Below are 23,753 nucleotides of genomic sequence, written 5' to 3'. Positions count from 1 at the left end.
AATTTCTTAGAAGGAGTATCTGGGGGAAAAGTTGAAGCCAGCCTTTTGCAAACTTGGACCCAAAGCTCAGCCTGGAGCTTCCAATTATATTTCTGCACCTGACAAGGAATGGCCTTCCTCCTGGGAGTGCTGGGTGTGACCCCCTTTCTGCTGGGGACAGAAAGGAGCAGTGGGTGCTCAGCAGCATGGAGACTGCACTGAGGTGTCCCATCATGTGTGCAGGTAGCTAATTTTTAACCAAGAGGCTGTGTGTCTCCACATTCTGTAATGGCCAACCATCTTATATGCTACAGCATTCTGGAAAATTCAGTTCTTGTCAGTCAACAGAGGCATCAGCATGTCTGATACATATTTCCCTTTCCTTTCCTTTCCTTTCCTTTCCTTTCCTTTCCTTTCCTTTCCTTTCCTTTCCTTTCCTTTCGTCTCGCCTTTCCTTTCCTTTCGCCTTTCCTTTCCTTTCGCCTTTCCTTTCCTTTCGCCTTTCCTTTCCTTTCGCCTTTCCTTTCCTTTCGCCTTTCCTTTCCTTTCGCCTTTCCTTTCCTTTCGCCTTTCCTTTCCTTTCGTCAGCAGCTGCTGAGTAGACTTGGACAAGTATTTTGACAGTGATCATTACTATTACAAGTGATATCTCAACACTGATGGAAAGTTCCTCTGCCAGCTCAGCCTGTTGCATTTCTAAATATACCCATGTCATTAATTGCAGGTATTAGCTGGTGGAGACTGTTCCCAGCTCATCTCCATGTTGCCTATTTTATTCCCTGCCTTTATCCTGTCTGCTTGCTGCTTGACCAAAGGGAGCTGCATCTCCTATGATGAGCTGAAAGAGCTGAAGACTGAATTTGCCATCAGTCTCTACCAGCATGTGTCTGAAGCAGAGAACAGGACCAATCTGGTAGTCTCTCCAGCAAGTGTGGCTGTTTCTTTGGAGCTGCTGCAGTTTGGAGCTCAAGGAAATACTTTAACAGAACTGCAAGATGCCCTAGGATACAGCATTCATGGTAATGTACTTTAAGAAATACTTATTGTCTTACATTTTCCAATAAACTCAAAGCTTTATGAAGGTGACAGGAATTGCACACATACTAAACTTCAGGTTTCTCTCTCACTGCAAGATGTAGTTTTCTCCATCTTTGACAGCCAGGTATCAGATGGACAAAGGAAACTCAAGGGAGTAGTTGATACACAAGTCATTATTCCTCTTTTTTCTGAATCAATACTTACTCTCTTATGGCACAAAATACAGCTATATCTAGAAAAGCTGCTTCCATGAACAGCAGAATTGCACCAGGTTTGCCAGAGGTCCATTGTGTCCACTGTGTCCTGGTCTCCTCTGTGTGCTCGACAAAGAACTGCCAGGAGGAGAGCAATGGTTTTCTCTCCTATCCCACTAACAAATTTTATGAAACCTGTAGAAGCTGAATTATCTCTAAGACTTTTCATATGCTATTACAACTGGCCAAAAAGATGAAAAGTTATCAGAAGGAGGCTGGCAGACAGAGGTATACATTGACAGATGGATGATGCAGTTGCATCTTTCCCTGAAAGCAAGCTAAAATATGAAACTCACTGGGAATTTGGAAGGGATATGGGAAAGACAGATGTCTTTAAATCCAGCATTAAGTCAGCTGAATTCAAGGATGCTGTTTTCATTTTAGCTCTGGATTATCCTACCATCTCAAATCACATGTCAAAAACTATTTTACATTATGGGCAGATTGTTTATGAAAAGCAGAAGACTGCCTCATCTTCAAAATTTGCAGCTTACATACAATACTTATGTATAGAGATAACACTGCTGTTTCTCAGCATAAAATTTACCTTCAGGCTACGAAGATTAAACCCCACAGTAATTTAATTGTCCTGTGGTGTAACCAACCTCAGTCACCAACACCATTCTGTACAGCATTGATACTCAACCCCACCACAGCAGTAAGAGCTGACTCTGGCTGATCCATACAGATACAGCTGCATGTACTGACACGGGGACAGTGCATCTGAATTATGAGCAGCTGATATAACAAAGTCTTTCCTACAGGACTCCTATTTCTGTAAATTCAAAATTCCTAAACATGAATTCATACAAGGATTATGCCTTGCTTGACACTTCTGATCTTTAGGGGCTCAGTTGTCATGAAAGGACCTTACAGAATAACATTTCAAAGTGAAATTCAAGCACAGATCTCCACAAAATATATAACAGAGAAGTGCAGGGGCTGTTCATGACCTGCTAGCTCTTTAATGCTCTCTTCTTCTCATGTGACACATCATGGCAAGCAGACATTTTATCTCCATTTTAGCTCTCTGTGGCATAAACCACAAGAGCTTTGGCTTTCAGCAATATTAATGCATGTATGTGAAAATAAACAGGATGGGATCTATTGTTGTTGGTATACAGTGCATTTCCAGTAATGGGAAAAGAAACCACTTCCTCAAATGGTCTAAACCAAATAAATAAATTAAATACTTAGATGAAATCTCCTGTAAGATGAATAAGCCCAAATTGTATATGTATGCATATATGATAAAATTCCTTTCTTCCAGTAGATATTTACATTAGTGCTTCTGTTGGCCTGCCCTAAACAATAATGAAGGATATGAACCTTAGTAGGCTGAAAACAATGAAATCATTGATGGTTCGTTGACTGCTCAGAGAATCTGCTCTTATATGCACTTGTAAACTTCATTCAATGTCTGGAAAATTTGTTCACCTTTATTCTAGTACTAACAAAAACAATGTATAATGGGATGCATCTCTAGGCAGCACAGACAAAATGATATGCTTTAAAATTATTCCTCCTTGCTGTTTTATTAAAGCAATTTAGAACTGTTGTCCAAGTAGAATTCCGGACTTTGGTGAAATCACAAGCTTGGGATACACCCCCTCATATTCATCTCTGCTTCTAATTTACCATCTTTGACTTCTCACATCTTCCAGAGAGCTCACCAAGTGCTTCCATACTAACGCAAAACACTCTACACCTCAGACAATGTCAGTTTTCTTTAAAAAATATATAAGCCCACTGTTGTGGAATGTATGAATAAAAGAGTCACTTGTAACACATGAAGAAACCTATCAGCTTAGTTTAGGATTGCCAGGGCTCTTCAGCAATACTGGGCCACTTTGGGACACCATCCTTTAAGAAATCAAACACCACCTAAGGGCAAAGTGTGTCAGAGAGGCCGTCAGGGAAATGCCTTTCCTGGGATAGGTGGATAACATCAGGAGAAGGAGATAGTGGTGTTGTGGCATTGGCAGCACAGCCAGTCATGGCCAGAGGTATGTTCAGTGGTGGGAACTCAGAGAGTGCCCAAGACAGCATAACTACCTTATGAACTGTTAAGAGCTGTGTCCGCATAGAGCTGTGAGCCTGACATGGGATCAGCCACTTGACACATCTGCACTGGAGTGATTTCTACAGACACATGAACATGAAGAGAGCTTTCCAGTGCCCAGTGCATCACTGCCCATGGCAGCAGTGCTTGACAGGAATACTCCACAAAGTCAAGGGTGCTCCAGTGGTTACAGGGCTTTAACAGTCAGAGGACACCCGTGCCAGCACTGGAGCTGAGAGTGCAGAGCCCTGGGCAAGCTCTGCTGCCCTTAGCCTCAGCACAGCTGTTGAGTTTCTCTCTTGCCTGGCAGACCAAAGCGTGCAGGATTTCGTGCACACGGAGGATGAAGCAGTGCCTGACTCCAGCCAAGGCACAGTGGTCCAGCTGGGATGTTCCCTCTTTGTGGACGCGGGCGTGCAGCTCTTGCCCGGCTTCGCCGAGCGCGCCTCGCGCTGGGCCAACAGCAGCCTGCTGCAAACCAACCTCAGTGACCCCAACAGCACCCACCCACAGGAATGGAGCATCACCCACCTTGCAGGTACCACAGGGACCCACGAGAGTGGTTGCACACAGATGAAATGTCAAATAAGAGTGATGGGAGATACTGCATTTAACCAAGCTTAAAGATTTTCACAACACTCCATGCTGCCCAAACCAAGGCTGAAAGCCAGGAAACCTAGTTCTTGTGTTAACACTCACTTGTAATGTGAAGCAGGAGCTGGAATAGGTTTGAATCTATAAGCAGTGTCAAGCTGGTAACTACTTGGCCTTGTTCCCTTAATTTTTAAAAAGGCAGTCTTTTGCAGTGTTCTCACTTTTAATTAGGAACAGCCAAATTCCCCTTGGACTATATTAATGAAGCTGAATGCTTTCATGGTGCTACAGGGGACACACAGGGGCACAAGCTCAGCAGTCAGATTCCAAATTTAAAAAGCCAAAATGGGGAATAAAAACACCAGCTCAGTCTCAGCTCTGGGCAGAGCATGGACCAACAGGCAGCCCCAGTTTGGTCCATGTGCAGGTGGGGAGGGGAAGGTAAAGCAGTGCCTTGTGAGTTGTGCCTCTTGGCCTTTGGGATGGAGAGATGAAGAGTGGTCTCAGCTTGCTTTGTTTAGGCACATGGACCTGACCTTTAGGCCTGGGCATGAATGACTGCATGTGTCCCCCTCCCTTGTGTCTTTTCCCTGCAGATGGGGATGTGCATGGGATGACATGGGAGAGCGCTGGGTCATCGCTCAGCCAGGTCATCCTGATGAGCACCCTGTACTTCAGAAGCACGTGGCAAAAAAAGTTTTCCTTTATGGATTCCCAGATGTTGCCTTTTACCACTCCAGAGGGCTCTACCCTGAAAGTGCCCACCATGCACCACACAGCTGAAGTTAACTACGGTAACTATCCTTGATCCATATTTGATCTTCTGTGCAATATGGACAGATTTATTTAATTTCCACAGACTCCACACTAAGATGTGTTGTTTTCCCAGTTTGGAGAAGTCTCAGAAGAAGTCCCATCAAATGAAGAGATCACCCAGGTGACCAAATTGACTCCTCATAATTCCAGGCAATTATGAAACAGATTCTGGGTTCAAAATGGTTCCTAAAATATTTACTGTCCCTGTCCCATTCCTCACAGACCAACACCTCCCAGTACTCCATAACAAACTTATCAGCTGTAGGAAACAATCAAAAGGCACCAATATATCATGCTAGGAGAAAGAAAGGTGAGAGACTGAGGGTACTGCATGGAGCTGGTTAAATAAAGCTGGCTAGGAACGGACTACAGTAGGAAACACATCTGACCCCAAGACAGAGGGGAAATTAAGACTAAAATGATATCAAATCCCTACCAATTTGATTTATTGGGTAAGAAATTTCCTGGCACCTCAGCCAAATCACTGTCCCTGTAATGTGTGAGCACCAGAGGGAGTAGAGCACTGCAGACCTGTAGATCTGGTCAGAGCCTGCCTTCAAGGCTTTAGGGAAAAACTGCAGGTCCTCAGGGACAAATTAAAGAAAAAGGAGAGAAATTCTTATGTCTTTTATATCAGAGGATGATCTCAGTGTGGGCTTAAAACAGTATAAATATAAGTCAAACTTTTATTCGTATAATATATGGACAGTGTAGGCTACTTTCAAAGGCTTGATGCATGTGGGTTGCTGACAGAAGGACTCATGCTGCAGGCTTAATTTTCTGCCACCAGAAATTATGCCAGTTAGCTATAAAATCTCTTCCAAAATATAAAAAGCTCTTTTCCCTCTTACTCTAAATTTCAGAACTGCACTTGAGAAAAACCTTTCAAATTCCAAATCTAAATTTTTTCAAGACAGATTTATCTCTCTTAACATTCTGCCTTGCTTTATCCTTTAAGTTAAATAGTTTCTCTTCAGCTTTGATATTTACCCCCAAACATAATTGCAAGTAACCAAGTTTTCTCTCAATTTCCTGATAGTTAATATGAAGATGCCAGGCTCTTCTAAATTATTCAAAAATCAAATGCTCAAAATTCTCTACTACTTCTTTTTTTTTTTTTTTTTTTTTGCACTTTTCCAATTTAATCTTTTTTGAAAACAAATGACCAGAAATGTACACAAAACTTTCAATGAGGGCATACACACATGCCTGATAAAATGCTTTCACAATTTCTATGTCTTGATAAAAATACCTTGCACAGTGTATTGCAGAACTGGCTCAGGGTGTTTACTCAAGGGTGGCCCCACCTGGGCCTTTTTCCTTTTGGCACTTTTTTCCTAGGTAAATCAAGGGGAGGGAAATCTCCAGTGGTATATAACTTCTCTGTGTGTTTTTGACTCATCATTCTTCATGGCAGTCTCACTGTTTGTCTTTGATAAAAGTTTTGAGCATTGACAATATTTTGGAAAGCTACTAGTGACTCTTTTCAACCTCTTGCACCTTTGGTCATTGCAGTTTCCCCTTCAAGTGGCTGCTTGCTGCCTTTCCTTTCTGGTTCTAAGTGCCATCATTTCTACCTGTAAATAGTGCCACAGTGGAACAATGCTTAATGTTTTACCTAAAACTAGATGGCTGGATCTATGCCTTTTTGTCAAATTAGTTAACTTAAGTTAAAAAAGTTTAGAGTTTTGTTTGCCAGTCTACATTATATTCCAATCTACCTCACTGTCTATTTCTCTCTGTCACCTGATAATTCTTTTCTCTAGAGTATGTGCTAAAGCTTCTCAAGATAGACCTAGAGTTCCCTAGATTGACTTCTTTTTTTTACAAATGAACTCCTGTTTCGGGAAACAACTGAATCCTCAGGCTATTAAAAACCTTTGCTGACTAATTGCAATTCCACATCCGAGTTCTCATGTTCTGGGACCAGGCCCCAGATTATTAAATGACAAAAGGCAGGGGGCTGCTGGTGCTTGTACAAGTAGACATCTCAGCTAAAGCCAATTACCAGGAATTCCACAGCTGTGCTGCATTGTCTGACCATATATTTGCTCCAGAGTCCTTGAAAAGTTGATGTGAAACCATTTGTTGTGCTCTGCTGACCACTTGCCTAAATACAAGGAGCCCATCCTATCATCCTTAAGCAGGTAGCTAAAGCAGTGAATTTTTGCACAGAGAAGGAAAGACAGAATACTTGGATTTCCTTTCATCCAGCCTGACATGTGTGAGGTCTCTGCAGCTGGAGAGACTTCTGAGAAAAGCCAAAATAGAAGGGACCATTTAAAATTTGCTGGTTGTCAGATTTGAGTGGGCCAGATCAATCTTTGTCACTAAAAAATCCAGAAACATTTCTAACAAATCAGTTTAAAATTAATGCAAAAGATGGCTCAATACAAACAGAGGATTGAGATGACTTTCCTTCATTATTAAATGATAGCAGCTAGGTCCTGCCAGGATTCAAAACACAGAGTGAGAAAGATAAGCTGTGGCCTGTTATCAATGGCAGCATTTACAACATTGTTTATCCTTTTAACATTGCCATGGGGACAAGTAAGGCTCTAAGAAAATGTCAACATTGCTGTTCACACACACTTCTTAAACACCACAACTATTTTACATATCCATTTTTCCAAGCGATTTGCTAAAGATGTTTGAATTCTAATTTAGCATATGTGAAGTCCTTATGGGATGCTCAAAATTAGTTCAAGCAAGGAACACTAAAGTGTTCTGACTCAATAATCTAAAGCCTTTGATTTTCTTTCTAATTAATAAATAAGGACTGTATAACCTTTGTGGAGAATGTGCTGACTTCAAAGTATCAGCATGCACACAAATTATACCCCTCATGTCCAGTGCACTGCAAATATAAATCTTCCATGCCTGCCCATTAGAAACCAGAAGATCTTTTCCCAGCAAATGATCCACATGCTGGGAGCTGGTTTTAACAGAGCAATTCTCTCCAGATTGCAAGGCAGGAGGGCTGATCTAAGATCTAAAATTTAATCTAGCAGAACAATCAACACTTAATGAATCCTATCTAGTCCATATCTGCAAAACTAACAAACACTGCACAATAAATATTTGAGACATTTATTGCCAAATATTTAGGTATTATGAACATGAGCTATCTATATACAGTTATTTACAGCCACTGACTCAAACAGTGAGAGCATCTACCCTTGAAGAGACAACTGCTACAGGTGGATGAAGGAGTTTATTTTGCATGGCCTGCAGTAAAGGCAATAAGACTTTCACTTGTCCTTTGTAATTAAGTTGCATTTAACTCCTGGCATGCTAACTATTGCTGAGTGTTCCTGAAATGCTACTTACTGGATTCTAGATGACAAAAAAAAGGAAGCAAAATTATGATAGCTGAATCTTTTCTACTGTGTAACAGAGTCCATTAGAAAGGCCTGATTAATGGTTTTATAGAATATGGGATCAAAATGGTACTTTTAAATGGCTGTTACAAATTACTGTAAAACTAATTGCAAGTTTGGAAGCTCTCCAGCTTTTACTTTTGAGACTACTTTTTATGACCTTCATCTAATTGTGATAGGTCTCTGTGCCTAGATTTTAAAAAATTATTAAGTTGGTTCTTAAATAAAACATAAATAAATAAATAGCTAATGTTTAAATAAGCAGATACTAGCTCTTGTTTAATACAACTATTTTTTTTCTTGAAATAAAGTTAAATTTTATTTTTGAAGGTAGTAAAGACGGAAACATGAGCTAAAGTATGTTTCAACTAATCAAGTAGGACACTCTGCATTTTATTTTTGTAATTCCTATCTGCTGTAGTAAAATTTTAGTGAAAAATATGATAAAACTGTAAGTTTATTCAAAGAACATACATTGTGGGAAGAGTTGCCAGTGCTGTCATTGCCTCGGTAGTTTTGGGTTTTTTGTCCCCAAACTGAGCAAGGAGGAGAGGTGTTATATGGCAGAGTAATAAAATACCTCTGCTTTCTTGAGGTGGTTCTTCAGGTACTCTCAGTGGTGTTGGCGCTGCTCTGCCAAGATATCTGTGTCTCTGAACACTCAGCTCTGCTCAGGTGAGATTGCCATGAGTTAACCGCAACCTGAGCTGGCTACAGGAGCCCAAGTGCAGGAGACTGCTCCTTCCATCCCAGCACAGCTGCTCTGAACTGTCTGCTGACCTCAGCAAGGGTTGTGGCTCGGGGTTTTCCTCCCACCTGAATGATGAAATAAGATCTCTCTTTGCCCACCCACAGGCCAGTTCCAGACTGCAGCTCTGGAGGCTTTCAGCGTGGTTGAGTTACCCTACCTGGGGGAGAAACTCAGCATGTTCCTAGTGCTTCCCAGCCACAAAAGAACACCTTTGTCCCAGATTGAGTCTCACCTTTCTGCCAAAACCATAACCCTCTGGGCCAACAGCTTGAAGAGAACAAAGATGGACATTTTTCTGCCTAGGTAAGCAATGTCAGCACAATGGATTCACTACCTCCGCTGTCAGAATTCCATGTGACAGTGCTGACACAAGCATTGTGTGAGCAAAATCAAATCAAATGCTTTTGGCTTCATTATTCATCACATTATCAGAGATACTCTAACCCTTTCATAAACCACAGAGAGGTGAGCCAGGAATGACAAGACTTTCTGGTTACACCCCATATTGTTTTTTAAAAAACTTAAGTATTTCAGTAGATCCTACAGCTTTTACTTAGAATTTGTTTGGGGTATAAGTCCCTTAAGAAATGTTGCTGGACTTTTCCCACATATTTTTCCCTCTATTTAAGGAAGAATTAGCATATAACCTCCTAAAGACACACTAATTTGTATTTTTTAAACTTGCCAGAGAACTAAAAAGGCACTGGGCAAAGAGCCTGGTCCCCTTGCAGCAGTCATAACCATCTTTCCATGCACAAAGCAGGTTTCACTCATCCATTTTCCACTTTAGTCAGTTGTTTTAGCAAACACCTATGCCGGAGGTATTTACTATCATCTACTCCAGTGAAATTGCATATCAGGAAGACTTAGGTGCAGAAGGCTTTATATGGCTATATCTATTGTATGGACTAGCATGGAAGGGCCTCATTACACACCTTCTACAACATACTCATCACATTAACAAAGCACCGAAAACCAGTGTGTACATTAATATTTGTTTTCTTCAATCTAATTTTTGGGAAATGTTTCCAAGAGCCATTTGCTACAGCCAAAAATAATATTAGAAAGAGAACACATTGGGAAAATGCAGAATTCACATTTCAAGAAGACTTAGTAGCAATCTGATTGCAACAGAGGGTGGTGAGGGATTCCTTCTGTTAATGTCTTCAGGTGAAGGTGAGCTACTTTCCTGCAAATACATTTAACCAGACAATGCACTGGGCTCATACAGGAAGAGATGGATGAAATGCTAAGGCTTGAAATGAATTGTATCTGTTAATGCCTTTTAATTCTACAAAACTCTACAAATCCTGCATTTAAATAAAGTCCATCATATTCATTTCAGGTTCAGTATTCAAAGCCTTTTTGACCTAAAGACAGTTCTTTCTGCCTTGGGAATTAGGGATGCATTTGATCCCATCACTGCTAATTTTAAAGGCATTTCAGGTAAGAGGCTTGACTGAATACAAAATTATGCTTGACACAAGAGTTGTAGACTCTTACATTTGAATGATTTCTTAGCTGGGTCTTCTGAATTGATTGTACTTCTTTATCTGTGAAACTCTGAAGCACAACTCACACTCAACTGCATTTGTATTTTGAACTGTTTTGTAGGAAAGAGGAACCTGGAGAACACAGGTGTGGTTTTGGCCTTGAACTTAGTTTTTCTTGTCCTTTATTATTTATTCAGAAATTTAGGATGCTTTAGTAAAACTTGCATTCCTATTTGTCTTCTTAGTTATTTAACAGTGAGGGATGCTGGTCCAATAAGTCTATATCCCAACTCCTGACACTGCAAACAATACTGGTTTGTGCCCAGGCTATATTGTCTTGCTAATCTAGTAATCAGCAGACAAAGTCATACTTTTCCTTTGCTAAAATACTGTTGCTATGATTAAATTCTTGAGTTTGGAACACTGAAATTCTTCTGCTCTTAGGAAAATTTGTCCCCAATTTAATATTAAATTTTAAAAAAACCAAAATTATCTATTATTTTATTTTTGACTCCTTCCAGCAACAAAATATTTAACTTAGTCATTTCTGCTCACAGTAAGGACTCAGGAATGGCAGCTGCCCAGTAAGAAGCTCACATTCTTTTGCATGTGAGTGAATAAATGAAATTGCTCCAATTCAGACAAACCTGCTTATACAGAAAAGTTGCTTTCCTGGGATGAATCTCAGAAGGCACATGATTCATGGAATTTTTATGCTGCTTTTGAAATTGAGTATAGCAATGTTCTAATGCAATATAGATCACAGACTGCACATAGATACACAAAATAATTTGTTACTGGTCACTGCTGCTTTGCTTATTGCAAACAAATGTTAATATACCAATAAACTACACAAGGATGTATTTTTATAAAGTTAGTATCTATTTAAATAAGATAAATACTTTGGGGAAATTAATTCCATAAACAATATAATTTAGCAGCTTCCTTTTGGCATACAGGATAAGGCTTTAGAAGTAGCTGATCCTGCCCTGGCAGGTTGTGGAACAAAGGATATCTTGAGGTCCTTTTTAGTTCTACTCTTACACCACTGTGTCATAGCAGTAGGGTTCTATGTGGTCTAAGAGTTATGTAAGACAGAGTTTACAAGGAAAATGTATCTTTCACTTAACCAATAGATAGCTGAAAAAAATAGGTAAGTTTTCATTTCCTCTTCTATATGAAGCAGAAGGATAACCTTCAGAATATTTACTTTCAGATCACATTTAGCAAACAAATGTGGAACTTGATTTCAGACCTGAAATAGCTTTTTTATACCTGAAAGCTTGTATTTTTTTTCCCCTCAAAAATATTTAAGATCTATCTACTCTTAAAATTCTTCCTTTCCCAAGTTTTGGCCTGCTTGCTTCCATCCCAGTTTTTCTGACTGGACAAAATAAAGACAGAAATAGATAAAATGCTCTCTTGGCATTTCTTTGATTTCACCTACATGTTGGACTTGATCCTTTAATTCAGACAAGAAAGAAAAAACTTCAAAACTTCTCAATCTTTCCCGCTTTCTGCCCTTTGTAGGCAGCTGGAAAAAAAACAGACTTGTAACACTCTCTTTAGTGTCTTTCTGAAATTATTTCTTTTCCAAGATTAATTTTATGTCTCAGTTCCACTGTTTCTTCCTGAACAGCACTTTTTCTACATTTTCCCTTCCAAAGGTTCTTCAGTTCTTTCATTGTCCTCACTCCATTAAAGTTTCTGTTTTCACCACGTAACCTTGCCTTCCAACACAACCTGAAGATCTCTCAAACTAGTAATTCCTATTCAGCACTCAATCCACTGTTATCCATGTAGTGGGAAAACAGTCAGAGGCTGAAATACCTAATAGTTATGTGATGCTTAGATTCTGCAGGGAAAAAAAAAGTAAAACCATTCTGATTATTTTTTAAGGATGCTCATATTGAAATGCAGAAAATAACTTAATAGTTTTTGTGGTTTTGCAGAGCAAGACAGTCTTTATATTTCAGAAGCTATTCACAAAGCAGAGATTGAAGTAACAGAAGATGGTACAAAGGCATCAGGAGCTACAGGTAAATCAAATATTCAGACAAACTTCTCACTTCTGGAGCCAGCACTTGTCCCCTCCTGCTCCCAGAAAGGAATTCAAGAGGCACAGAGAACATGGCAGTGCATCCCCAATCTGTTGCACATCCCTTCACTCCAACATCCCACAGTTGCAAATACCAAAAAGAACCTGAGTACACCTGAATTGACATATTCAGTATTCCTCTAAAAACAATTAGATATGGGGGTGTACAGAAAACATCTGGCACAACTAAGTTAACCTTTCTGCAGAGCTGTACAGTTTTAAGTTCTTTAATAGTTTTAATCTCTATTGGAGCAGTAATATTTTTAATAACTTTGTGGTAAGCCCCATACAAAATAAAAAGCTTTTAGGTGCCTTCAATTACATACCAAGGACTAAGGGAAATAGATCTTTATTCCCTTGAAACCAATGCTAAAACATCCCTTAACTCCAGTCAGACCAAGCTGACAAGCAGATTTTTAAAAGTGCAACATTTATTGTTTACTATAAAAGTTATGGATCTTGTCACATGATGACTTGAAACTAGGCACTTTTTTTTTACAAGCACTAAAATAGTGAATAGTGCCTTCTCAAACTAGTTTTATTGTGTCTTACTTGAATTTCCAAACTAATTCCATTGTTTAGCTGTTCAAAAAATAATCCAGACCTGGTGTTTTTAATTTGTTTTTGTTTGTTTGTTTGTTGTGGTTTTTGGTTTGGTTTTTTTTGAGGGGTTGACAATGTATTCTTAATACTATATAGCTAAAAGGAAGAACTTATTTAAACAAGGTATATTTTAATACCAGCTGAGCCATCATAATTCTTTAAAACTCTTCATTTAATCTGATAATTAACCCACAACCAGACAGGAAAGACAGTCAAACTGAGTTGAGGATACTAAAGATTTTGTTGAGAGCTCTGACAATTCCAGGATCATGTAGGTATTCATCTGCTGCTTGTCTCCTAATTGGGTAAGGAACTACATTTGTGCTTTGCTTACCTTTTTCACCAGAACAGCTAGGAATGGCTAGGAATTGGCTAACAGGTGAGGCAATAGCATGGGATGACTTCAGAAGAGTTAGGGATGTGATGACAACAAAAATTACCTTTGAGATCCAACACCAGGCAGACACCCTTCAGCACTGAAATACAAGTCACCTGCATGTAGTCTCACAACTCCTGACTTGTTAATACTGCCAGACTGATTTCACTGTTGGATAAAATTGCTGTTTTAGTCTTAAAGCAGAGGAGCAACTCAAAAGTCAAGGTATTGAGATATACAGAGCTTTAGTGCACTGTATGGAAGCAGATGCATTTTACTGATGTTTTCTTTGTTGCTTTACAGCAATGGTCTTACTAAAAAGATCTCGAACACCTATTTTCAAAGCAGATCGACCTTTCACATTTTTCCTGAGACAAGCTAATACAGGTATGCATGCTCTGCCTTTCAGGAGCAGAATCCCTCACAAGCAGGACTGAAATCAATTCAAATAGAACACCATTCTTCAATCCAGAAAACTTCAAACAACCATAGAAACAGTGGGGTTTGGGGTTTTAAAGCATAGATTTTAATCTCCTTAAAAATAATGTGTAATAGTCACAGAAGTCTAAGAAACCAGATTAGCCTCTTCTTTGGACACGTAGTATGTGCTCAAAAAAATTCTATCAAAACTATAGGCACTAGACAGATCTCACAGTTGCTGAATGCTCCAGCATAAGGAACTGATCTCTCCAGGGCAATTCAAATTACAAACAGGCTGGACCAGCTGGATTAACATCTGAAGTACTTCAAACAGAAACCTTTCCCTATAAAGGAAACTCACCTATGCCTATACTGATAGCAAACAGACTTTTGCCAGAAAATGTTTCTTTGCAGCTGTTAACTCTTTTCTTGCAAATGACCTCCCCTAGCCCCCAAACAAAAACCACCCAAAAAACCCAAACAGAACTGCAGAGCATGTCTTAGACTGAAGCATCACAGTGCTCCTTTAGCTTCAGCAGTGGATTATAAGTCTCATTTCAGTTGTCATTAAGTTACTCTAGAATGTCTGCCAAAAGAAAACACCCTTTAGCTTGTTGGCAATAATAAAGAACTGCATTATGCACCATTTAGCAGGTATTTGCTACGCTGAAGCATGAGGCCAAACTCCAACAACTCTTATTCTTAACAATGCAGTAATTTTGCACCTGAAGAGTTTTCCTAAAAATAGTTTGAACCACCACATTTCTCTCATAACTGGGGTCACAGTCGTTTAGATTTTCAAGGAACATACAGACATTTATAGGGCTCAGTAAAACACTGGGGCCTAGCACAAAGACAGGAATAATTTCCCTCATCTGCTTCCAAGCAACACACACTGTTCTCTTAGTCAGTGAATACCTGTGTAGGTAACATTTTGTTTAAAAAACCCTATCTTAAATTTTGACCACAGGGCAAGTACCCAAAGAGAAAATTACTGACTGGGTTGGAATTTTGTTTTAAATATGCTCTGGCAATTATTACCAGTCAATGAGCAAAAGTATTTTACTTGGCACATACAGAATTTTAAAACAAAAAGGCATTAAAAAGCTCACTTATGAAACATGAGCCACAGACTCTTCAGGATTAAGAACAAACTTTGGTGAATAAAATGGTCAGTTTACAACATATAGCAAAATTATATAAAGAGGAAGGAAATCAGATTGTAAAACAGGATTTTTATGTGAAGCACAAAATACATACCTTCCCAATCAACTCAATCAAAAATATATTTCTGTAATTCAGCATTTCAATGCAAAAAGTAAAAACAGTCATTTTGTTTGCTCAGACTTAGTGATTCAAGTTTTTGAGGTATGGAAAACTTGAACAAGTAAACAAGACGTATTTTTCATCCATCTGTTTAGAAGTGCTTAAAACTTCTACGCCCATAAAGTCCACAATGAATCTTTATGTAGACCAAAAGTATTGATTGCATCGATGTTCTAGTAATAGCAAAAATACATTTTTCAGTACTTAAAATAGCATAGTTCTGCTCAAAATAACTGAAAAAAAGAGTTCTTAAATCTAAATTTCAGGTTTGAGCACATTCCCTTTGAAGGACAGGTAAAAGGTAACAGCAATACAAATAACCAAACAAATCCAGTGAATCTGAGACAGCAATTTCATTCTCTTCTGTAACTAAAATATGAACACAAAGCAATGAACTTAGGTTCTGTTTTGCTCAGTGTAAGTTCCAGATTTTGGCAGGTTCCTGGTTTGGGCTACCAATTACTTGGAAAGGTGTTTTTAATACAGAAATGTTTGGATTACTTTAAGACAAGCATGCAATTGCAATCAGTTTTTCAATACATGCAATGATCAATTCTATGATCTGCTAACTTACATATTTAAATTATACTACACTTGAAAAATGTGGCCCCAAAATGAAATAATCTTAATATTGTTTTAATTTACAGGTTCCATACTTTTTATAGGACGAGTAACAAATCCTTCATAATACGCATTAAATGCATACCCTGACTTCTGTTCCTCCTATGATGAAGCTTTCCTCCAATGAAACTAAAGGCTACATTGTATACATTTATTAAAACAGTTTTAAGCCTATCACTTTTCCAAGAATAAACAAGAGCAAAAGCTCTCCACTACATTATTACATTGTAGACACTGCTGAAATGTAGAGCTGTCTAGGAATCATCAGCACCACACCTACAGCAAAGACAGTATGCAAATAAACATTTGCAAAAAATTGAACAGGTTTAGCCTCCTAAATGTTCAAAAATATGAGCCAACAGCTTCTCAACTTCATCATGGCTAAAGTCAGCTTGACTGCTGCTGAGTATGTAGGTCAGAATGAAAGCAACCCACAAAAAAAGCTTTGTGATATTATTTTTCAAGCAAAATTTTATTTCCCTGTCCTGAAGTCAAAAGCTTAAGAATAAAACTGAAATTCATTCTGACCTCAGACAATTATAATCCAGCTGATATAGAAGGTAACAAGCAAGCAGTTAAAAGCAGTGAGAAGAAAATAAAGTTCAAAGGCTACTTCAAAACTGACACAGAATCATCAAATCATTAAGGCTGGAAAATACCTCTCAAATCAGAGTCCAACCATTAACCCAGCACTGCCAAGTCCACCACTAAACCTAGTCTCTAACCACCACACCTACACACTTCTTGAACATTTCCAAGGATGGCAATTCTACTATTTGCCAGGGTAGCCTGTTCCAGAGCAGGTAAGAAGCAGAAATACCCACTCAGTGATCAAATATTGCCAAGAAAAAGTAGCAGTACTACCTCTGCTGCCTTTGAAACATACACAACATAGAATGGACATTCCAGAAGAACACTGAATGTGATTACTGGCAACAAGAAAAAAGGGGGTTTTTCAGCATCCTGACAAAAGCTGGGATATGGCAAGTGTTCAGCAACTCGTGGCACAAGCATCAGAAACCCAGGCCCATAAAGATTTTGGGTGAAGACTGTAAACAACTGACTCCCAAGAAAAGCATCAGAGGACTGTTTTATTCAGTTCCCACTGAATCAAACAAAGCCTTCCAGATAATTCAGGGCATCTGGCACAGCTGAAAGACAGGGCCAGTAAAGCAGTCAGTGATATTTTGTGTCCAGGCAGAAGCACCCTGTGACTGTTCCTGCACTTGTAAACATGTAAAATCTTCTGACACAGAAAACCTCTGTGCAGCCTTCCTTGAAGGCTACTGACCCCTGCTTTACTGCACTGTATTCCTCAATAAAACTGCAGGGTTTGTCATGGCTGCACATGGGCATACAAAACATCACCTTGTTATGCTGGTCACCAAAAGTGCAAAGCACACAAGATATCCCACTGCAGCTACAATTCAGCATTAGCTCTCTTTCACTCAGTCTCTGATTAAGAGCAAAATGTCCAGTGATAGAAAACCACTCTTCATTCTTTAAACACTGATGCCAGAACACAGAAGCTCTGGAAAGGGAAGGTAAAACATTATTCCAATAAAAACTGTACTCAAACCTACACAAAGATTAAAATAGAGATTTTATTGATGGAATAACAAAAGTGCTTTTCTTAAATATTTTTCAAAATACATTTATACAACTTACAATAATATATCCAAAATAACTGTATATACAAAACATTACCTTGTTTAATGTATGTGCTTTTTTTTTTTTAAATTACAAAGCAACTTTTTTGGCAAAGTTCAACCATAAGAGGTGATAGTTTTGAAGATTAGATTAAGAAAAATAGAACCTGAGGGAAAGTGACACTTATGTCCATGACAAGCAAGAAGTTCTCAATTTAGTTAAATAAAAATGTTTTTGCAGTATTTTTCACATTACAAAAATAACAGAAGTGAAGAAAAAAAGGATGATGGGTACTTCTCATCATTTTATTGAGCAGCTTCTCATTGTTTCAGGTACAGGAACTTGAGATAAGAGTGCATGTCAAAAATGAATGCAAGTAAGAACAGCAGTGCCCTGCTGTGGCTCTCTCATGTGCAGTTTCTTAGCTGCTGTTGATATGGTTGACCTGATTGGATCTGCGATGGATTTCTTCCAGAAAACTCTCAAGCTGTTCTATCAGCATTCGTTTTTTAAACCTGGATTTAAAAGAAACCATTACAGTGGATGCACAAAGTAATACATGAAACATCATTGAAAAAACTTCTACTGAACTCCAGAAACTTCAGATATTCAGGAACAGTGCATGACAAGACAACACATACCTCATATGTATACATATGTTTCCTAACATTCTGGTAAACCCATTAACTTGCTTTTCCATTTGCTGAATACAAAACTACATGTACAACAGTTTATTACAGCATATTGTTATAGCTGAACATCACTCAGCCCTGAGGAATCCAGGAAAAACTGTTAAGAGCTTGTTGCTTCCAGAAGTAAAGTTCTGAAGTACAGGAAAAAAAATATACATCAAAAGAACTATAATCCTAAAGCTGGCAAACAGCTTTTAGGGATTATTTGCATGCCTTCATGATGCATGTTAAAGTTGGTGCTGGTAGAAGAACAACCATTACACAGTACAAAGCAGATTTCCTGACAAACAACACAAATTATAACTTCAAGAAAGAAATTAAATAATTAAATTATCAATTAATTATTTAATTAAGAAATTAAATAATTTAATTATTAATTAAGAAATTAAATACAGGCATCCAAACTCCATACCTCCAAAGTCCCTGCAGCTCTATTCCATATCAGTTGTAAAAATTTGATCTGTAGGCTACTCTCTCACCTCAGCTTACAGCCCTACCTCAGGAAGCACAACTCCTTCCTGTTTTCCAGCTAAACCCTCCCCTTTGCAACATTTCTGCACCTCTGAGAAGCCACTTCTGACCAATGCTTTGGTAGCCATATGTGTGTTCACAGACAGGCAGCAATAAAGATATTTTGAACTACACCCCAAGTTCAGTCCTGTGACTTGACTAAACCCCAGCAGAAGCCTCTAGATCCAGTCAGGTATCCCGACCCATGTCCTTGGCTCACAGAGACATGGTACCTGCCCTAGTTTCCAGATCACAAGCCTCCCCATAATCCCTGATGCATCCAAGAGCAACACTCAACCACTGCCAAATTTTGTAAAAAACTCTTAACTAAAGATAGCTGGAATGAAGAGATTGTGCAAGAGAAATGAGAGTTACAGGTGATCTTAAAAGTCTAATTTTACAGGCACAAAAATTGCTACCCACTAAGGGCTGCCACAAACTCCAAGAGCAACATTACTGTTTTGGTGTGCTGTGACAGTAAGGAAGAACATATCATTTCCAAGATACAGAACAACTCTGACAGGCAATATAACAAGCAAAAGCACAGTAAAGCAATTGTTGCTATAGGAAGAGCACAATCTACATAAATGTACATGCTTCACCAAGCTGGCAATAGAAGGCTAGAGGACCTGTATGAATGTCCAAAATCCAGCATACCTAGAACTCTCAGCATGGTTTTCTCCTAAAACTACTTTGATTTTTAATAATGAAATTTGCTTAATGCCACAGGAAAAGAGCTGACTACTACAAAACAGATTAGAGAATAAGAAGCAACTATTCTTTGAGGTTTCTGAAGCTTCAAAGTTCTGGTTATATTTATGATCCATGCAAGATCCTGGAATTACTAGGTCCCTGCAACTCAAACACTATTGGTTCTCAGTAAGCATGCAGAAGTCTAAGTATGGACAGTATCTTAACGATACTGTAAAGAACAGTTTCTACCTGGATGAAAAACAAAGTTTAAATCCTTATCAAGTCACTCTTCTCCAGAGAAAAGACACCTCCATTTCCAAAGTCTCAGACAGGACTACATTATCTCTGAATGAAATATGCTGAAGAGTATAAACATATCTTTATGAGCATACCTGAATTTTAAAACTATTTTTAGGACAAGATTTTGAGCCAATGCTGTTTCTGAAAGCCTAATTCCCAGTAATTGGTAGCTCTGTTACATTTTCAAATTAGCAGTACACGCACACCTGAACTTTTTAATTTGAATTATTTTTTACGTTACCGTCTCTTTCTATACCATTGTCCATCTACATTTACAGGGATTTATTAGTTACAATTGCTAACATCTTTAAGACAAAATCCAAGGGAAAAAGGTAAGCTTTTACAAACAACACCTCACAAAGCTTATGCATTTCTGCTCATTCATGGGGAATTATTTACTTGCAGTACAAAGGATTGTTTTCAAACAACCATGTAATTGCCCAGTTGTTATACATGGCATGACATGGTGCAGGTTTGTAAGAATAATACAATTCTGTTACCTACCTTGAAGCTTCTTTTATAACATTTTGTAAAAATATCAGTCTGGTCTGTAAGCTTCCTTGTACATGCTTCAGCAAAAAGAAGATTCTTTCATATTCTTAAAGGTCAAGAGAAAAGGAACATCAGTTACTTAAAAAATGCCTACACAAGGTATCTGTTTTAATAGATTTGAGTGAAATGCAACATTCAATTTTTGTAAACTTTTAAGCTGTATCTCCTATCAACAGGAGCAAGAATATCCTATTTAATGAGAACCAACAGTTAAAATCCATATGATATTGCAGCTTAGGATATTACTAACACCTATCAAGTTAATTCTAGTATAGATATAAAAAACATTACTTTCATGAACACTGATAGGTATAGAAACACTTTAACCACTCCTACAGTAAGTTTTTAGCAGAGGTTTTAAAACAAATCTTCACAGCTTTGCATTTAATTTTGCTTCAGTCTCACGGTCCAGTACACTTCTAAAATAGTGATCTAACATTAATTCTTCATTGAACTCCCATGCCAATTAACTGAAAGAAATTCAGTATACTTACTCCTTCCTGGTTTTCGGATCTCTTTCATAATTTGTGCTCTTAGCTCTATATTAATCTCCCTGGAACTTCTGCAGTGCACTGGTTTTTTCCCTTTGCTAGATGAAGACATTGTCAAGTTCTCTTCAGCACTTGGTTCTTTACTACCTGATTCCTCGTGATTCTCCAAAAACCCATCAACATTCAAATTGTTCCCTAAATGTTCATGGCCTACATCCTCTGTATGAGCTGTTGGTCGATCCAATGAATTGAATGGTGAAGAGGACAGTGAAAACTCTGAATCCACAGCATTTGGGAAAACATCTGATGAAAGGGGGTCTGTAATGTGATTCTCAATGACATCATCAACTCCAATCTCATTGTTTGTTCCTGATGCTGAAAAAATAAGGATGACATTTGCCACATTCAGATTCCTTATCATCTGATACAAATCAATGAATCAAGATCATTATTATGCTCTAGATCATAGAGTCTACTGTACATGCCAGGCACAAGAAAACTTGTTTGTGGATTATAATATTGAGCCTGTCACTATCTCCTGGCAATTAATGACTTTCAAAAGAAAAAAAACAAAAAAACACTGGTATATTCTTGACATGAAAAAGGAAGTTACTTACCAACAAAAGAAAAATCACCTTTAAAGAGTGATTTTATGACATGGTGTCTTTCCCTCTTTAAATCAAGTACTAAAGTACTAAATCAAGTTTAATCTAGTACTAAACAGTAAAGGTTATACAGCCCATCAGCTTCACACTCAGGAAAGTGATTTCACTGCACTAGAGCAAAATTCAAACTAACTTCATGCTGATACTTCTAGAGCATCTAAATTTCCAAGCAAAGGAAGAAAACTCTTGTCTCTGAAAAACTGTCTCCTCCGGAGAAAGGAAATATATAGCTTATACTTGGAATTTATATGGAAGACTTCCATCTGAAGGACTACATGAACTCTGTAAGTTACCTCAGATGAACACTTAAGTACTGCATTTTCAAGAGGGAGGGATAAAATTGCCATATTTCACAAATCAGCCAGCAGTATTTTTAACACAAAAAAAAATTTTCAGATAAATTAAAAAACAAACTTGGAAGATTTTGAAGATACACTTACTTTTGTGAATAGCAATGGGTTTAACAAGGTCAGGTTGTGCTTGTGCAATTGGTGTTGGTGGCCCTTTTCCTCCTATGTGGTTATTGACAACTGGAGGAGTTTGTGGTCGCCCTCTGAGCAGGGGGGACATACAACGCCGCCTTTTCGGAATCCCTTGCATGTTTGGTTCTCCAGGTCTTTTATGTTTATTTTGAGGTCCTGATACAAATTCATCTGCTTCATCTATCATCATTCCCTGTAATTAATTTCACAGGAATTCTTAAGCTTCACACAAAAACCACATAGTGTAAGGTACAATTAATGCTCTGATACAATAATGTTTAACATGCATAAGAGTTACACACAACATGACACTATTTTTGTAATTCCAAATTGTCAATCAAGACCAGATAAAAGTGCTTAAGGCCCTTATCCAACAGTCTGCCAAGTAAGGTAAGGGAGTGGGCCATCAAATTTTCTTTAGAGTAATTGCAAAGAGACTCCTAATATAAGAGTTCTAAATTATCTTGGCAGTCTGGTCAATTCTAAGAGATTTGGATAAAAGGGACAGTTAAGACTCTCAAAGTTAAGACAAGTATTTCAGTTATAATATAATTTAAAGACATAATACTGGTTTTCCAATGAAGACTGCCCTCCACAAGATACTACTGATGGAAGAACATCTGAGACACTTTCTTGTAACCATTTCTTTCACAAATATTTGAAGGGGTTTGTCCAATAGATGACTCAAAGAACAATGTAGGCAATAGCACACACACAGCAGCACATTTTTAAAAAAGGGTTACAGAAAAGTCACCTTTTTGTCCAATTTGAATGGATTGCCAAATGTATGAAGCCTTCGTGGTTGATCAGGATCAAGTTCTCGGAGTGGAGAAGGTATTTGTTTTAGATACTCCTGGTAGTTTCCCATTTGTGCTATAGGTACACTGTGAACTTGATCTATCGTAACAGAGGAGTTCATTAATACACAGTACTGCTCACATTATGACAATTTAGTCCATATCCATTTCATATCTCCAGTGTTCAGACTTTTATCATATGCATTAACAAAACAGCTTTACAAAGCTCACAATTTTTCTTGCCTAACTGGTATTTATAACACTTTTGACTTGAAGAGATTTGCTCAAACGAATTGGTACATGACTTGGGGATTTATCATTTTGATGCAAAATAAGCAATAGGTGTCATGCACAGGTATTAGTTCTCCAATGTCTCCCAACTTTACAACAGAGAGATGGACAGAAAAACAGACTAGGAACAAATTAGAACTAAAACATTACTACAAACAAGATATATTAAAGCAAAGTAGCAATACCATGCTGCACACAGCTTTGACATAACTTTGCCCAATTTTAGCCACCCAAAACTTCATTGTCAAGACTAGCTTTTTCCTGGAGCAAGGGTGACTTCTGACCACTGCAAATCAAATTCTTAAACCATAGGGCCCGATTTTAAACTCATTCTAGTTTTAGAGTTGCCAAGCCTTTAATCCAGGAATAAATACACTAGAAGAAACTGCAGAAAAAAATCCTGAGTTAGTCCTCCTCCCTGAAGAACAACTACTCTGACAAAGTGATAACATAATGTGAAATGTACAGATGTTAATCTGACCTATGTAGTAATGAGAAATGTACAGATGTTAATCTGACCTATGTAGTAATGAGAAATGTACAGATGTTAATCTGACCTATGTAGTAATGAGAAATGTACAGATGTTAATCTGACCTATGTAGTAGCAGCACTAATGTAGCACAAGCTTTCACAAGCCCTTCTCATTCAACATCTTCAGTTAAATGCCACAAAGCAGTGCCAGAAGACACAGGGAAAAAGGTAAAGGAATAAATTAGCAGACTACTGAATCATTTGCTGTTGGCTCAACAGGCAAAACACCCACAGTGGCAGCACCAAGTGAGATAGCCTACTTTTCCACTGCTCACAATCCACTTCTA

At 38.2% G+C, this 23,753-nt stretch overlaps 2 protein-coding genes across 6 annotated transcripts in view; one reads left to right on the top strand and one right to left on the bottom strand.

Moving 5' to 3' along the window:
• The first annotated feature begins 739 nt into the window (after nt 1–739).
• Nucleotides 740–16,121, top strand: SERPINE3 (serpin family E member 3). The gene is made up of 8 exons (XM_056498058.1): nt 740–998; nt 3,644–3,871; nt 4,524–4,721; nt 8,979–9,177; nt 10,220–10,320; nt 12,320–12,406; nt 13,748–13,831; nt 15,838–16,121. Exons 1-8 carry the CDS (start codon nt 740–742, stop codon nt 15,876–15,878), a joined length of 1,197 nt encoding a protein of 398 aa, XP_056354033.1. The 3' UTR covers nt 15,879–16,121.
• A 1,276-nt stretch (nt 16,122–17,397) lies between these two features.
• The window catches only part of INTS6 (integrator complex subunit 6), a 38,993-nt gene continuing 32,637 nt past the window's right edge, over nt 17,398–23,753 (bottom strand). For all 5 annotated transcript variants that reach the window (XM_056497990.1, XM_056498009.1, XM_056497981.1 and 2 more), the window contains 5 exons: nt 22,601–22,743; nt 21,805–22,039; nt 20,703–21,074; nt 20,161–20,254; nt 17,398–17,976 (listed from right to left, as the gene is read on the bottom strand). In XM_056497990.1, the coding sequence (XP_056353965.1) occupies nt 17,883–17,976; nt 20,161–20,254; nt 20,703–21,074; nt 21,805–22,039; nt 22,601–22,743 (938 nt within the window). In that variant the 3' untranslated portion in view covers nt 17,398–17,882. The remainder of the gene's footprint in view (nt 17,977–20,160; nt 20,255–20,702; nt 21,075–21,804; nt 22,040–22,600; nt 22,744–23,753) is intronic.

This window comes from Oenanthe melanoleuca, chromosome 1, assembly GCF_029582105.1.
Source record: "Oenanthe melanoleuca isolate GR-GAL-2019-014 chromosome 1, OMel1.0, whole genome shotgun sequence".
Lineage (NCBI taxonomy): Eukaryota > Metazoa > Chordata > Aves > Passeriformes > Muscicapidae > Oenanthe > Oenanthe melanoleuca.
Note: the sequence above shows the minus strand (reverse complement) of the source record. Positions and strands in the feature narration are given on the sequence as shown.

Excerpts from the sequence above, each read along its gene's own strand:
- SERPINE3 (XM_056498058.1), top strand. The coding sequence starts at position 740 with ATGTTGCCTATTTTATTCCCTGCCTTTATCCTGTCTGCTTGCTGCTTG. Across the intron at positions 10,321-12,319 it reads TAATTTTAAAGGCATTTCAG|AGCAAGACAGTCTTTATATT; the intron begins GTAAGAGGCTTG and ends GTGGTTTTGCAG. Across the intron at positions 13,832-15,837 it reads CCTGAGACAAGCTAATACAG|GTTCCATACTTTTTATAGGA; the intron begins GTATGCATGCTC and ends TTTAATTTACAG.